Source organism: Benincasa hispida, chromosome 8, assembly GCF_009727055.1.
Source record: "Benincasa hispida cultivar B227 chromosome 8, ASM972705v1, whole genome shotgun sequence".
In the NCBI taxonomy this organism is placed as follows: Eukaryota; Viridiplantae; Streptophyta; class Magnoliopsida; order Cucurbitales; family Cucurbitaceae; genus Benincasa; species Benincasa hispida.
In genome coordinates, this window is record NC_052356.1 from 4,536,265 (window position 1) to 4,551,010 (window position 14,746).

Consider the following 14,746-nt stretch of genomic DNA (forward strand, 5'->3'; position numbering starts at 1 on the left):
GTCCTCAAGAGTTTAGATCCTTTACTTTTCCATCATTTTTAACAGAAAAGTTATGCCAAATGAAGAGCACATACACATTACAAAATCATATATAACTACAGCTCTGTCCAATTACATGCTGTGCAAGGGTTTTCAAACATGGGCTGAGCATACTAGACATTCAGGAAAGATTATCTAGTTAGCAAAACGAAGAGCAGAAATCGAGCAAATAAACCACATACAAAACAAGAGTATCAAGAAAAGGCACTACAAATTAGCCTGGGGTCAGTCGTACAACATTAACCCTGCTATGGAATTTGTATTAACATCTGTACCATTGGAGAATTGAATAAGCAAAGTGATTGATCATGGTTCCAGAGATTCAACCATTCAACTAAGAAAGTTTATTCCTCAGTCCCATCTCAAAAAGAAACCTTAGCATCAGATCGTAGTAGTTAATAATCCATGAGCTTCATCTGCAGAATACATACTTAGTGAATCTTTGGGTAAGCTTAATGAAGAAAGAACTCTTAAGCCCCATTTCATTACTATTTGGAAAAATGTTCTTATTCCCCTTTTCTTTCTAATGATGACTAATATATTACATTTGAATTCTTAGCCTAATTTCAAAAACAGAAAAAAAGACTTAAAAATTCTATTTTTTAAGATTATTTTGTTTTGAAATTTGCCTAAGAATTCAAACCATTCTTCAAGAAAACTGAAAACCATACCATCCAAATAGTGAGTAAACAAGCATAACTTTCAAAAACTAAAAACTAAAAACAAATCATTATGAATCGGAGTCTTATTGAGGCAGGCACAGTCTTTATAGAAAGAGAATAGATATTTAGTACATGTGCTGTTCATTCTTCATACAATTCTACTAGGTTCAATGTGAGGGTAGACACATTTATAGTACAGGAACTAGTGAATTTGGAATCTAGCTGTCCAAAAAGATAATATTTCTCCAGACAAGTTTGGTTCCGCATTGAACCTCAATACCCTATTTTCTAGAAAGTATAGAAATTGAACCATATACTCGAACACAAATTTCTGAACAAACAGTGGTATAAACATGATTGGATACTTTACATCGAAAGTGCAGGAGACTAAAAATCAAAAGTAAAAAAAATGAAGGTATAATTATAAATTGCAAATAGAGAGCAGACGGTGAAATTACCTTAATTTAGTCTGCCACGTTGATTAGCGGAGACTATTAGTGATTTCAGATGCAAGTCGGAAAAAGATAAAGGGAAGAAATCTCAAACCTCCTTCATAGATGTGAGTATCCCGTGTTCTTCACTTTTCAAATTTAAAATCCGAAAATTTTGAAACAGTCTGACATGTCCATTCTGAAAATGGGCTTTTTTGAGTTAGAACATCTGAATTTGCTTTTCAAACATGAGCCACCAAAAATATACTCAATGAATCCATTATATCCATTATATTTAAACACAAAGATGAAACTAAGGAACATAACATACAGGCCCTTCCATCCCTGCCTCCTACAGTGATATCAAGTAATCTAAAGCTACTCTTAACAAATTGCTATAAGAAAAAACTAACAATTTGTATGTACACCAAATGACTAACATTTTTCCTTTACAAATCCAGTGCATACAAATTAAAATTACCAGTCACATCGGGCAATTCCATCCTACCAAGAGTATCAGGTGCCGTTGCCAGTTTCTGTAGCAAAGCCCAAACCTTCCTTCCAAGTACACAAGCAAGATCCATTGTGAGGAGCGGAGAGTGAAAGAAAGGCCAACTTAATTATCATCAACTTTCTGCTTCTTCCAACGGTATGCAGCTTCAAGGATCTTGAGATTTGTCGTTTGTGTTTCTTCAGGGAACAAGTAACCTATGTATTCCTCGAACCTGCCAAAGAAAGTTTCAACATCAGCAAACAAAATATCTCAAAAGGAATTAACAAAAAGCCATCTCAAATGGAGAGTAAATTCCCTACCAAAATACTTCCCTCAGTGCATGTGCAACAAATTGCTTTTAGGAGAACGAATGGAAAAGGATTGAGATATAGAGAAATCTTTTTCTTTTTTACAATGGCTTAGTGCGTTGCAGGAGGAGATAACAGAAATGGAAAAATAGTTCTAGACTGCAACATTTTACCCCCAAATTTAAACAGTATAAAGAATCTAATTTGACAACTCGTCAACCAGATAACAATTGACCCATGGCATAAACATTAAGTGAGTCACATACCCAGCCGGACCATCCTCACTAACAATTTGACGCCTCTTCTTCAGCTTCTTTGGAAGCTTAGACTGCACTAAGCTGACATCACCAAGCTCACCAAAACTTGTCTCCATATTCAACCATTCCTCAAGGAGCATAGCTCTCTCCTCTTTCAACTCTGGTGCTGAATTTCTGTAGTAAGTAATAGCTTTTTCGAAGACCCCTGAAGCATGAAACTATGTCAGACTTCTATTCTACTTGAGGGATGACATACCAATACTAATGATCTTGAAAAAATACGATAATGTAGGGCTCCCTTACTTCTAGCCTGTTGAATACATTGTTGCTTCCGTGCATGAAGATATTCCTGCATGTTGTCTTCTGGTAATTCCAAAAGCTGGCTGTCATCCTCCATTGCCGATGCCTCAAATTTGGCATAACTGATCCACACTTTCAAGTGTTTTGTTCTGTCTAGAAGTCTCTCGTATAGCTCTCTAGTTCTTTGAAATTCATGTTCTGATATCTCAAAATCAATGTAGGCCTACATCAAACAATAAAAATATGAAAGATACTCATTTCAACCTCTAACAATCGTGTCATCAAACAAATAATTTGTTGGAAAACATGCAGATAAGATCAATTTGACATCCACAAGCATAGAAGTCTAGGGCATCACCTTACTACATCTTTTCAGGTAAACTCAAAATTTCAAACCCAAAAGTACATACACCAGACTCCCAAAGTTCATTGTGACAAAGCCTCTAGGGTAAGAAATAAGTTTTTATCATATTATTGTATCATTTTGAATCTAACTTAATCCCTCTTCACACATCATGACACTGTTTCACAGGCATATGCTCATACGTTTTTTATGATTATAATGTTAATATCTTCAAGTCCATATACCATAAGATAATTCGTGCACTCATCCTGAAAGTTGAATTGGTTAGAATCCTTTTAAGTCTAGTTGGCAGTAGCATGTAAAGTAGGGTCCCCAAATCATGACGCAAACAGAAGAGAATTGCAAAGTTTCCATTGCCCCAAATTATCACATGACGAATATGACAAATTGATTCTACTTTCACAGAACCTATGTGAAGAGAGAAATATTAATAGCTTCAACAAAATTGAGCTAAATGAACAATGCAAAGATGAAATGGAGTCAAAACTGCTGAATGAAGGGGAAAATAGATCCAAGAAGTCTGATAATTTAGACGAGTGAAAGAATTTGACAAACATAATTAAATGACTGGTCAAAAAAGCTATAAAAGTTGACATTTCAGGATAAATGACGAATACACACACTAAGTGGAACATTCAACTAAAGGTATAATTAGTGAAGTACCTTCCACAATAACTCTGGCATATCCAGTGCAGGCTGTGCAATTGCAAGCTCAAATATAGACCTCGCTCGATCAGTTTCACATAGAGATCTCTCCAACTCTGCATATTTACTCCATGCATAACAATTTTCAGGTGACCACACCAAATACTTCTCATAAAGTTTACGGCATCGATCTATGTTTCCCAGCTGCAGCTCTATCTCTATATACTTCTTGAATATCTGTTATTAAATAAAGTAACAAAATGAACTCTCCAACAAATGAGATGAAAGTTCAGGAAAACAAACTATATATATATAGAAAAATATACACATTACCTTATCTTTAGGAGCCCTCCCAATGGCATTGCCTAGAATTTGTCGGGCACCTTTAAGGTTCAATTGTCGTATTTCAAATTGTGCAGCTAATAGCCATATCTTTGCAAATGAAAACTTCGCATGAGGAATCAAATTTAGGCACTCCCTGCCACAAAATTCATATTAAATGGAAAAGGCTTTCATGTATATTTATAACATGTATTAATGATTATCAAGCCAGCTATCTAATGCTTTGCTAAATGATTATATTGCATGTTGAACTTTCTGTAGAGTAACACGATGTACGTTCAAATGCTTGAAACATCACGCAAGTTAGATATTGCCGGGCATGCAGCATAAAATTAAGCAAGAGCAAAGAAACAGGCTCCTGGAGAGAGAGACATAATACAATAGGAAAACATAACTTGACCTTCCCCAGACATTAACCGAACAGCACAGAATGAACTACAGCTTTTCTTTCCTTCACTCTCAATGAGTGTTGAAAAAAAGCATCTCCTTAAAAATTGCACAAACTGATGCCAAAGAAAAAAAAAAATCAGCATACCTATAGATATCACGGGTACGCTCAGCATCTGCAGCATCCAACTCTTCATATAGTGCATAATTGATCCTAAATTGGATAGAAACAAACAATGAGCAAAAATCTGTATGCTTGAAACCAAATTAGAGAAGATAAACATAGGATGCCTTCCTTGATGTACTTACCATAGATAAATATAACGCTGCCAGTACCGTTTCTCTTCAGCTGGAGGAACATTGGCTATTGCCCTCTCATAAACTTCCCTGATTCTCTCCTTGTTCCCTGCACTCTCCTCCAACCGTATATAATCAAACCAAGAATCATAATTTAGGGGATTCTTCCTCACTTCCTCTTCATACTGAAACCTCCTCTTCCCCACTATAGCATCTTCTATTCCTTCCTTATCCCCATACTGCTTCTCAAATGCCACAAACTTCCTGTAGATATCCTCAGCTCTACCTTTGGGGATATGATCTAAGGCAAACTTATATATACACCGTGCCCGTTCTGTTTCCTTACACCTCTCCTCAAATTCAGCAAAAGCAACAAACAGTTGTTCTGCCTCTTCATCATCAGCTAACTTCTCAACGGCTCTCTCATATAAATTTCTTGCTCTAGCAATTTCCCCATTTTTCATCTCAAATTTGGCAAAACGTATCCATGCCCCAACTTTGGGGTGGCATTGAACGAAGCGCTCAAATATGCCTCGTGCACGTTCAACCTCATTGTATCTCAACTCAAACTTGATGTAAGAGAGCCAACCTTGCTGGTCCGGCATCCAGCTCATCCATCTCTCAAAAATCTGCCTTGCACCAGCAATGTTCCCCAACATTTCCTCCATATGGAGATACTTGTACCATAGTTGGTCCACTCTTGGCAAGAGGGTAACTGCCCTATCCCAAACATTCCTCGCATGGTTGATAAACTTATTTTTCATCTCAACCTCTGCATACTTGAGCCAAAGGGTATGGTTTCGGTAATCGACCTCAAGGGCACGCTCCCAAACAGAACGAGCCCGATTGAAGTCCTTTTGAGACTCTTCCCATTGAGCATACTTGACCCAGACACTAACATTCCACCTGACACGACGTATAAGGTCTTCAAACTCCTTCCGCTTGCGTAGGCGATAATCAGCAAGTTCAGTCGGATCAGTAATTTTTTGTTTGGGTGGTCTAATTTCCGCCTCCTGTCGTTCTCGAGCCTCACGAAGGATCTGCTCTGCAGTTATTTGAATTGGAGCCGGAGTCTTGTTCTTCACCCTAGTGGGTCGCGGTAACTTCACCTCTGCATCCTTTCGAGTGAGGTAGCCTAGGGTTGGATCCGCATCTTTGGATGAAGACATTATTTCAGTGTAGTTGAGGTTTTTTTACTTCGGTAAAGGTACTTTATCCTTCAGAGTAGGTGCCTACTTCCCACAGCAATTGTTCTCTATTAAGAAATAAAATAAAATAAAATAATAAAAAAACAAAGAGAGAGATGTTATAGCAACAGCAAACAGGATAGTGGATAATATAAATTTCATATAAAAAGTGAAAATTAAATAAATAGATCCAAAGGTACGTTAAAACTCGTGGCTTGGTTATTCAACGAAACACGAAACTGTAACCACTGCATTGACCTAAAAGACTAAATTCCCGACTTTCATGATTCCTTCATTTTACTGGCTCAACCTTCAATAGATTTATTTTAGATATGGATATGAAAAGATTGGTTTTTAACCGCACTCAAGGCCACGATGTCCCTTATAGCACCCAACGTTCACCCTCAGCCATACCTAAGGCTCGAACCACTTGTCGAGCCTTAACCGTACTTAAGGCCCCGACATTCTCGACAGCACTCAGTGTCCGACCCTTAGTCGTACCTAAGGCCTTGAACTATGCATCGACCCTTAACCGTACTCAAGGTCCCGATGCTTTTCTAAATCCAAGGTAACGTCACTTCTCACCCAACCTTTCTTTATGAACACAGTCCTCAAACATCTTTATCACACGATTGCATCAAAATGCGTGGATCCTATAACATACATCTAAATCATACCTTATGATAAAATTACTTAAAACAATTTTATACTTTCAGCACTATGCAGATACTTCTTCAACATTTCAAAATCTATAGTATGTTTACGAAAGCACATAATAACACCACAACATATTATACATTATACAATTCCATATAAAGAGCATCTAGGCATGCTTAATCCTATCAAAATAGCAAGATAACATAGGTCACAAATATTTGAAATAGAAATGTATCACACATCAAGCTAGCACACAAACAAACAAGCCCAACAGGTAGAATTCTACTTACCTAAGCATTCTAAAACACTTCTAACTAATCGAAAAGTTCTGAAATAATAAAAACAAAGCTCCAAGGTTACAGCTTGGTTCGAATCCTTCGTTGAAAACTTAAATAGCAAATGAGAGAACTTACCCAAAGCGACCTTAAACCTCAATCCAAACACTTCAAATCAAGCCCAAACTACAAACGAAGAATACCCAAGAATTATTGACTAGTTTACAGCATCTAAATTTAATTTGAAAGGCTTTAAATGAAGTTCTAGAGCCTAAAACTCACCAAAAAGACTTGGGTTCTTGTTGAAATGAGTTCGAATAACCCTGAAACTATTCTGGATCTACAATTGAGAGCTTCCAAGCGTTAGAGACTAATATAAAGAATGTTAATCTAGTTTGAAAAGGAATTTAGAGCACTAAACCAGCTGCAACTTACCTAAAAGAATCCGAATCTTTGCTGATTGGGGTCCGAATAGACTTAATCCTACAAACTCGGAGCCGTTAGGAAGTGGGTATTTCTATTTCGATGCCAAAAATTCAGTGGGTAAGTGTCGAAACTCACGGAAAGGGTAAAAAAAACGCCGCTGCCAGGATGCTCCAGTCGCGTGCGTTGGCCGGAGCTCGCGGACAGACACCGATTCGCGCGCAGAGGAGGTCGCCTGGGTTGTTGTTGGGTGTTGCGCTGTCGTCTGCCCGTGCTGTTGACCGCTGGCACCGGAGGGTAGCGTGGGTCTATTGCTAGAGGAATGCCGGAGTTGAAGAAGAAGGACCGGCGACTGAAGAGAACGCACGGACTGGGGGTGGCAGCTATATTATCGTGAAGAGAGGGAGAAGGAGAGAGGGAGAAGGAGAGAAGAAAAGGTGGAGGCTAGGCTAGGGCTTCTACTCTTTTTTCTCTTTTCTTTAAGAAAAAAAAATCCCAATTTAAAAAAAGAAATTAACAAAATCTAATACCTCCATTTAAATTCTCAGTAAAATTTTCGAAATTTATTTGGCAGAAATAACAAAAATAATATTAATAGATTTTTATCCGGATCTATTAGACTTATATCAATTTTCATATTTCTATCACCCTCTATTAATAGATAAAAAAAGATTAAATTTTATTATTTTATATAAATAGTTTCTCTTATTTTTTTATTTTTAAAAATCTCTTAAAAATTTTCTCATAAATTTTGATATTCTCTAGAACATAATTAAAAATAAAATAAAATTCGAGTATAAATTCCAAAATCTTTTAACTAAATAGTTTAATTACAAACTCATTTTTTCCAACCATTTAATAAAAATTAATTTTAATAACTTAGAAATTAACTAAAACTCTAATTTTCTAAATTAGAATTAAAAATTTAGAAGTCCAGTTAATTTAGAAATAATAGGCGAAATAGCATAATTTGTTCCAAAACTAGCTTAATTTTCTCATGTGGGTCGTTACAAGAGGCTTCCAAATTATTCGTGATTTTCTACTCTCGGTATGAAGAGAATAGACCAACACAACTCAATGAAACAAAAATAAAAAATAGAACTTGGGGATCTAAAAAAATGAGTGGCGACGATGAGATTCGATAGATCTTGGCTAGGAAAATCACATAAAGTGAATTAATGAATTTTTTTATATATATTTTTATAGTTTTTTTTTATATATACGTAAATTCATCTACTTTCTTCAATAATACCGAAGAAAGTAGAGAGAAAAACCTTGTTGACAATAGAAAAACTTAATTGATTTTTTTATGCTTTGTAGTTTTTTTTAGTTTGTAATTTTTGTATATGCACACAAATTAGTTTAGGAGTTATAATAATTTTTACTATTTTTTATATACTTTTGTACTTTTTATATTCGTAGAACTTTGAAATAAAGTTAAAAGAGATCTATAAAAACCAAAAGGGATTTAAGTTTGTAAGGTCTTGATGAGAAAAAAATAAATATTTTTATTCAAATTAAAATCTATATTATATAAAGGGGTTATGGGAAGAAACTTTTAATTTAATTTTTCACTTTAAATGAATATAGATCTCTCACGTTAAAATCTGAGTAAAAGAAGTTTTTGAAAAGAAAAAAAAAATCCCATTTGATCTACGGTTCAGATTTAAGAAAATCTCAGGGTCTTATTTTAGATAAAAATGAAAAAAGAAAAAAATCTAGATTTTCTAAAATTTAAACAAAATCACAAATATTAATTAATTTTGTAAAATCAAATTAAGATATATATCATGTTGTCTAAGAAGTGGCTAGGAGAAAACCTTCTAATTCCTCCTCTCTCTTTTTTTATTTTGATTTTAATTTTGTTAACTTGTTCTCCCTATTTATTATTTGCTTTCATTTTCATAGAACTTTTTTTTCTTTTTTGCATTCAAGTAATTTTTTTTAAAATTATTATTCCAACATTTTGTGTTTTTTCTTATTCTTTTAACCTTTCTCAGGGTAGACATCGTTTACATTTTTTTTTTAATTTCATGTATTTCTTATTTTTCAACGTTTTGTTTTGTTTTCTTTTTTACTCACTCTTATTTTTTTAGGTCTAGGAGTGACTATGCATTACACCATTATCTTTCTTTATTTGTAAGGTATGTTGGTTTAAAGGTTGGGGTTATGCATTTAAGAGAGAAAACAACGCATCATTCATGAAGAGAAGACAAGAAGGAGGATATGCATTTAAGAGAGTGTCAAACACATGGTGAGAGGGGAAGAGGAAGAAACCAACGTGTGGTCGGAGGTGAAGAATTACCTTAGAGAGGACATGTGGTAACATAGGAAAAAATTAACTAAGGGTAGAAGGTTGGGATGGCGAATGAGAAATTTTGGACCAATCACAAATTTCCACGTCATTCATGATGAAATTTCAAATCATCAAATTTGAGACGAATTAGGAGTTGACATTTGTCCCAAATTGAAGTTGAAGATAAATTTCGATGGCATCATGTGGTTTCATCATGACCGTTGAATTAGACAAGATTAATTTGACCTAATTTGATATTATTATTTGGGTTAAAGTCCAACTAAGTCAAAAAAATGGGCTGAATTTGACTCAAATGTCAAATCAAGCCCAAAAGTTAATCATTTAAAAAGGTCAACAAACCTAAAGCCCGATCATCCAAGAAGATCAACAAACCCAAAGGCCAACCACCCAAGAAGATCAACAAGCCCAAAGGTGGATCATCCAAGAAGATTAACAAATCCAAAGGCCGATCATCCTAAAAAGATCAACAAGTCCAAAGGTTGATCATCCAAAAAGATCAACAAGCCTAAAAGTCGATCATGTAAGAAGGTCAACAAGCTCAAAGGGCGATCATCTAAGAAGGTCAACAAGTCCAAAGGTCGATCATCCAAGAAGATCAACCAGTTTAAATATTAAAGTTTATTTTGAACGCATCAAAGAATTATTATATTAGAGATTGTATTTGCTATACTAAAATCCATACAAATATAAAGTTCAAATTCCTCGAATTATGTTTTTTCGAAAACCTCATGCGAATAAATTGGTATGCCAGTGGGACATATTTACCTCCCATCTTTCTCTCATCATCCAAGTCAATAAAATCGGTAACTGGTACCAAAGAAAACCGCATCCAAAGCTACCGTCGCAAGTGACGCTTACACGAGACCTGTCACTCACAGCCATTCAAAAGAGATCATGTAGGAACAAGAAGAAAGTTTTATTCTCACAAAGAAAATTTGGGAACAACTGACAGAATCTCCTAAAGGCGAGATCTTCATCAGAGAAAATCCTTTATTCGACAACTATGCTCCTACTTCTGATCAACCAAAGAAAGAATCACACTTTGAAGTAGTGTTTGTCATGATGGCAAACGTGACGGCAAAGTCGACCATGGCGGAGATGGAGAGAAAGATAAATCTGAAGGAACTCTTATCAAAGAGACCAGTGAGTGGAAGCGAGATCGTTACAAATCTCATTGTAATAGAACATACACATTTACAATCAAACAATAATAGTTATGCAAAACTCTAAATTACAGCATGCGACAAAAGGGAAATACTAAGGTTTCAGAGAACTTACTCTTGAAGAACTATTCTTCCCGTTCCCTCGAACTTACTGTACGATCGTTCACTAACACAAACATAATGCCTCAACTATCTTCTCGAACAAGCACAAACAACATTTGTCCCTCATACAGAAAGTATACACCACTAGAAGGCTACCTTGGTATTTTCGGTGTGAGAATCCATGAGTTGTGGGCTCTATAGGATTTGGTAGAGGGAGGGGGAATTTTACAGATCGTGTAGACGATCGAGTAAGTGTGAGATAATTATAGTTTATCGTATAAACAGTGTACTCGATCTTTAAAAAACTAATGACTATCGTAGAGCTAAATCTTTTGATCGCACGATTCTCAATCGCTTAATGATCGCCTTATGTAAAAATGAAAACGATTTTCATTTTATTCATCAGTTACTATAACTGATCACAACTTCCACTAAGTTGGTTATGGGAGAAAAAACCGAAACCAATTATCATATAATTGATTTAATTACAAATATAATCAATATATTCATAATCTATAGTTTTAATATCACATCTCATGCAATATATAAACCATAGTTCTTTTTCTCCCTTATAGCATTTAATAATAATTTCTCCAATTAATGTATCTAATACATTAAGTCAATTATATCTCATATAATTGATGCGATTTAATTATATCGTATATAATCAAATTTTCTCTTGTTAATTTGAACACTTTAAACTAACCCGAAAATTGATTCTCAACATGAATCCATTGAGCTACCAAGGGAACCTTATGAACCTGTAGCTTGAAGCTCCAATAGTACGTGAATAACTAACTAAACTCTTTAATCACAATATCCACCATCTGTTAACTGTCGGGTATTCCACTAAAGATCGACAGTTGCACTCTTTGCGCTACATATATTTTTGTGTCCATTGGATATAACCAATCAATAGTATGATGACCCTTCACAAATCGCTCGTAAGTACAATCGGGCCAATTTACCGTTTTTCCCTGTAATTACATCTAACTCCTTAAGTACCACTTATTTCTCTAATGAACAATACATCATAGTCCTACTATGAGTAAACTCTTCTCAGGCCAAGAGAAGGTGTGATGCCACATTGTTCAAGTCCTGGAATCAGCCCTTAAAGGAGCAATTTATCTACTTTCCCCTAAATCGGGGAAGGAGTGAATTCCGTATTGTATAGTTGAGTTCCTAGCTCCCCAATCAGACGATCCTCAAAGTGGTAGGTTTGAGTTCACGATTTGGCCACTTGCACCCATATAAATCAAATGATTGCCCTCATAAGCAGGAGCTCCCAACTCACTCAAGATTAAGGTCATGTTACCTATGGTCATACTAGTGAAATGAAAGTCTCTGTCATGAACGACGTTATATAACGAGACTAAACATTTCGTGGTCCGGTCTTATACAAACTCTTTTGTATAGAGCATCCCCACTCGCATGTCTAATACATGAATGGTTAGGATCAGACCATTTGTAGCACTTTACAACACTTAAAATATCTACAAAGCGAGCCACACTCGTAGCGTCAACAAGATAAGGTTTCTCTCCTTAATCCATATACTACAAACCATTTAGGTTATCACTTAAAGCACGATCTACTTGTATGTCATCACATACATGCTTAAGTTACAACAATAACCATTGATCTTAGTTTATTGGTTTGTGGTTAATGCAACTAAAATATCTCATATTACAAAGACAATAGTGAAGAAAATATCTCATATTATTACATCACAAATGTTTGTTCATACACGTGTTTACAAACTACTGGACCCTACGAGATTTAGGGCATCAACCCCAACAAAATCTCCTAATGAAAGCTGTAGAAGAGTAAAATCATGAAATTGTTGCTTTAAAAGATCGGATACAAGCATGAGAAACTGTTGATTTGAGCAATCTCCAGCTGCAAAAGCTAATGACAAAGGAAATATTGTCTTGTAGGAAGACCAGCCACAACAGTCCACCTCAGTTGCCTCCTTATCAGTTCAACAGCTGTAGGATATGACCACAAACTCCATAAGGGCTCAGTATGGAGGACCATTGCAATTTTTCTTCATGTACTCCAAACCGTATACCAAGAGAATCAACAACCTGAGAATATCAGTTGGGTATCAACCTCCAAAGTTCTAGCAGTTCGATGGAAAGGGCAATTTGAAACAACATGTTGCTCACTTCATTGAAACCCGCGAAGATGCAAGAATTTGGTTGCATCTTTAGTGAGTTGTTATGGTGCTGAACTAATCAAATTTTTGTTGCTTAGTTTGTTGAAAGAAATAAATATTTCTAGACTTATTTGTAATAAAAGTTGTGAGAAGTTGTATGTTTATATATTTTTAGAACTTTGTATCAATGTTAATTAACGTGTGGATTTGAAAGATTTCTTAGTAGACAATCTATTTTAAAATGTCCATCAATCATGCCTATGCGTTCAAGCTATGCTTAGTAATTATACTCTTCCTTCCTTTGCTAATTTTCAAATCGTATTTTTTTAAGGCAACGAAAGGGCTCTTATGGGACAACATTAACAAAACAATTTTTTGAAAGATTTTGGGATGAGAGGAATTCCAAGATTTTCAATGGAAAAGAAAGATCCCTTAGAGATACTCTTGATTTATCCATCCATTTTCAATGCCCTTTTTTGGTGTAAAAGTCCAGAATTTGTTGATAATGGTTCTCGTGATTTCCTACTCTTAAGCTTGGTCCAATATTCCAGTGGGTGATAGTGTGAGAAAGGAAGTCATCACAAGATTAACAATGAATGTGGTTATGGATAAGGCGTTCTATACTGATTCAAACAGGAGATACTTTTAAAGTGGGTAATAACATACAAATGCTCAAATTTCAGTTTAAAACATCTATTAGAACATTTTGAGTTATCGCTTCCTTATTCTTTTGATAACAATTTCCTTTTCTTATATCTTGTTTTACACTATTTCTCTTCTCGACTTCAATTATTTATTGCTCTGTTTTTACCATGAGTATTATTTGTAGGTTCGTGACTATAGACAAGATTGGAATCTTTTTGTCAATGAACCGCAAGTAAGAAAGTATTATTTCAGCATGTTTGTCATGCTTATTTTTTGCTTTTTTCTTAATGGGTAAACAAGTTACACTTTACTCTATTGTTGATTTCAATCTATTATTAGAATTGTAAAACATCTCCATATTTTACATATTGTTCTGAATTTGTTTTTAACATATTTATTCATTGTGCTTTTGTTTCTATTTTACTACTATTTTCATATGTTTAGAGTTCATGACCATTGCTTTATTATTATTGCCTAATTAGTGGCATTTATTATTTCAATGATCTATAAAGTTTAATGTCAACTTATCCTTCCCAACCAATGCTTATATTATTGGGGATGATGCCCTAAACTCTAGGTCTTGTAGTTTGTAAACACTGTATTGAACAAACGCTTGTGATGTAATAATATATGATATTTTCTCCACTATTGTCTATGAAACATTGGATGTTTTATTTGCTTTATCACAAACCAATAAACTAAGATCCCTGGTTGTCATTGTAACTTAATGCATGTATGTGAAGACATATAGGTAGATCATACCTACGTAATCATTATTAACTATTAACTATTAAAACAAGTAGTTAGCCTATGTGAGCATGCAACTTATCTTTGTTATGGATTTTAATATCTAATCCAATATTATAACAACTTATAAAACTTTAGACATACTGTACATCCATAACATATGTCAAATATCTTTATGATTTAATATAACACTCATTAAAACATCATAAACCCTAAACATGCACATATATATATTATGACACCTTATAAACATAATTTCAATGCATGTAACATGCTTCCTATGGTGAGATTTTAAATCTACATGGCATACTATATACACATACAAGATTTGTTTAATTATAACATACATCATATGCATAAATAATTAAACACGGAATGATATGGTTTAGTTTTGGCATTCTCAAGCAAACAAAAACCTAGATTATTACAATAATAACCAAAACTGGCTCCAAAACACTTCTGGACCACTCGAATCGCCCTGAATTGGACCCAAACCTCTTGAACTAGACCTCCAATGCTCAAAATTGGGCTGAACCGGGCAAAAAACCA

At 34.8% G+C, this 14,746-nt stretch overlaps 1 protein-coding gene across 5 annotated transcripts; it reads right to left on the reverse strand.

Annotated features, from left to right (window-relative positions):
* Window positions 1-230: 230 nt before the first annotated feature.
* On the reverse strand, window positions 231-7,535 carry LOC120082858 (crooked neck-like protein 1). Of its 5 annotated transcripts, XR_005483307.1 has the most exons (12): window positions 7,080-7,535; window positions 6,927-6,984; window positions 6,783-6,830; window positions 4,538-5,780; window positions 4,377-4,442; window positions 3,833-3,977; window positions 3,518-3,736; window positions 2,494-2,713; window positions 2,200-2,395; window positions 1,614-1,857; window positions 1,160-1,331; window positions 231-455 (listed from the first exon to the last, which is right to left on the reverse strand). XR_005483307.1 is itself a non-coding variant. In XM_039038202.1 (11 exons), the coding sequence occupies exons 5-11, from the start codon at window positions 5,692-5,694 to the stop codon at window positions 1,749-1,751; spliced, it is 2,112 nt and encodes a 703-aa protein (XP_038894130.1). In that variant the 5' UTR covers window positions 5,695-5,780; window positions 6,783-6,830; window positions 6,927-6,984; window positions 7,080-7,127; window positions 7,206-7,535; the 3' UTR covers window positions 1,715-1,748. The 5 variants fall into 5 exon arrangements, 2 of the variants coding, with proteins under 2 accessions (XP_038894131.1, XP_038894130.1); XR_005483308.1 differs by having other exon boundaries at window positions 231-1,331; window positions 1,641-1,857; XR_005483306.1 differs by having other exon boundaries at window positions 231-1,331.
* Between the last annotated feature and the right edge of the window lie 7,211 nt (window positions 7,536-14,746).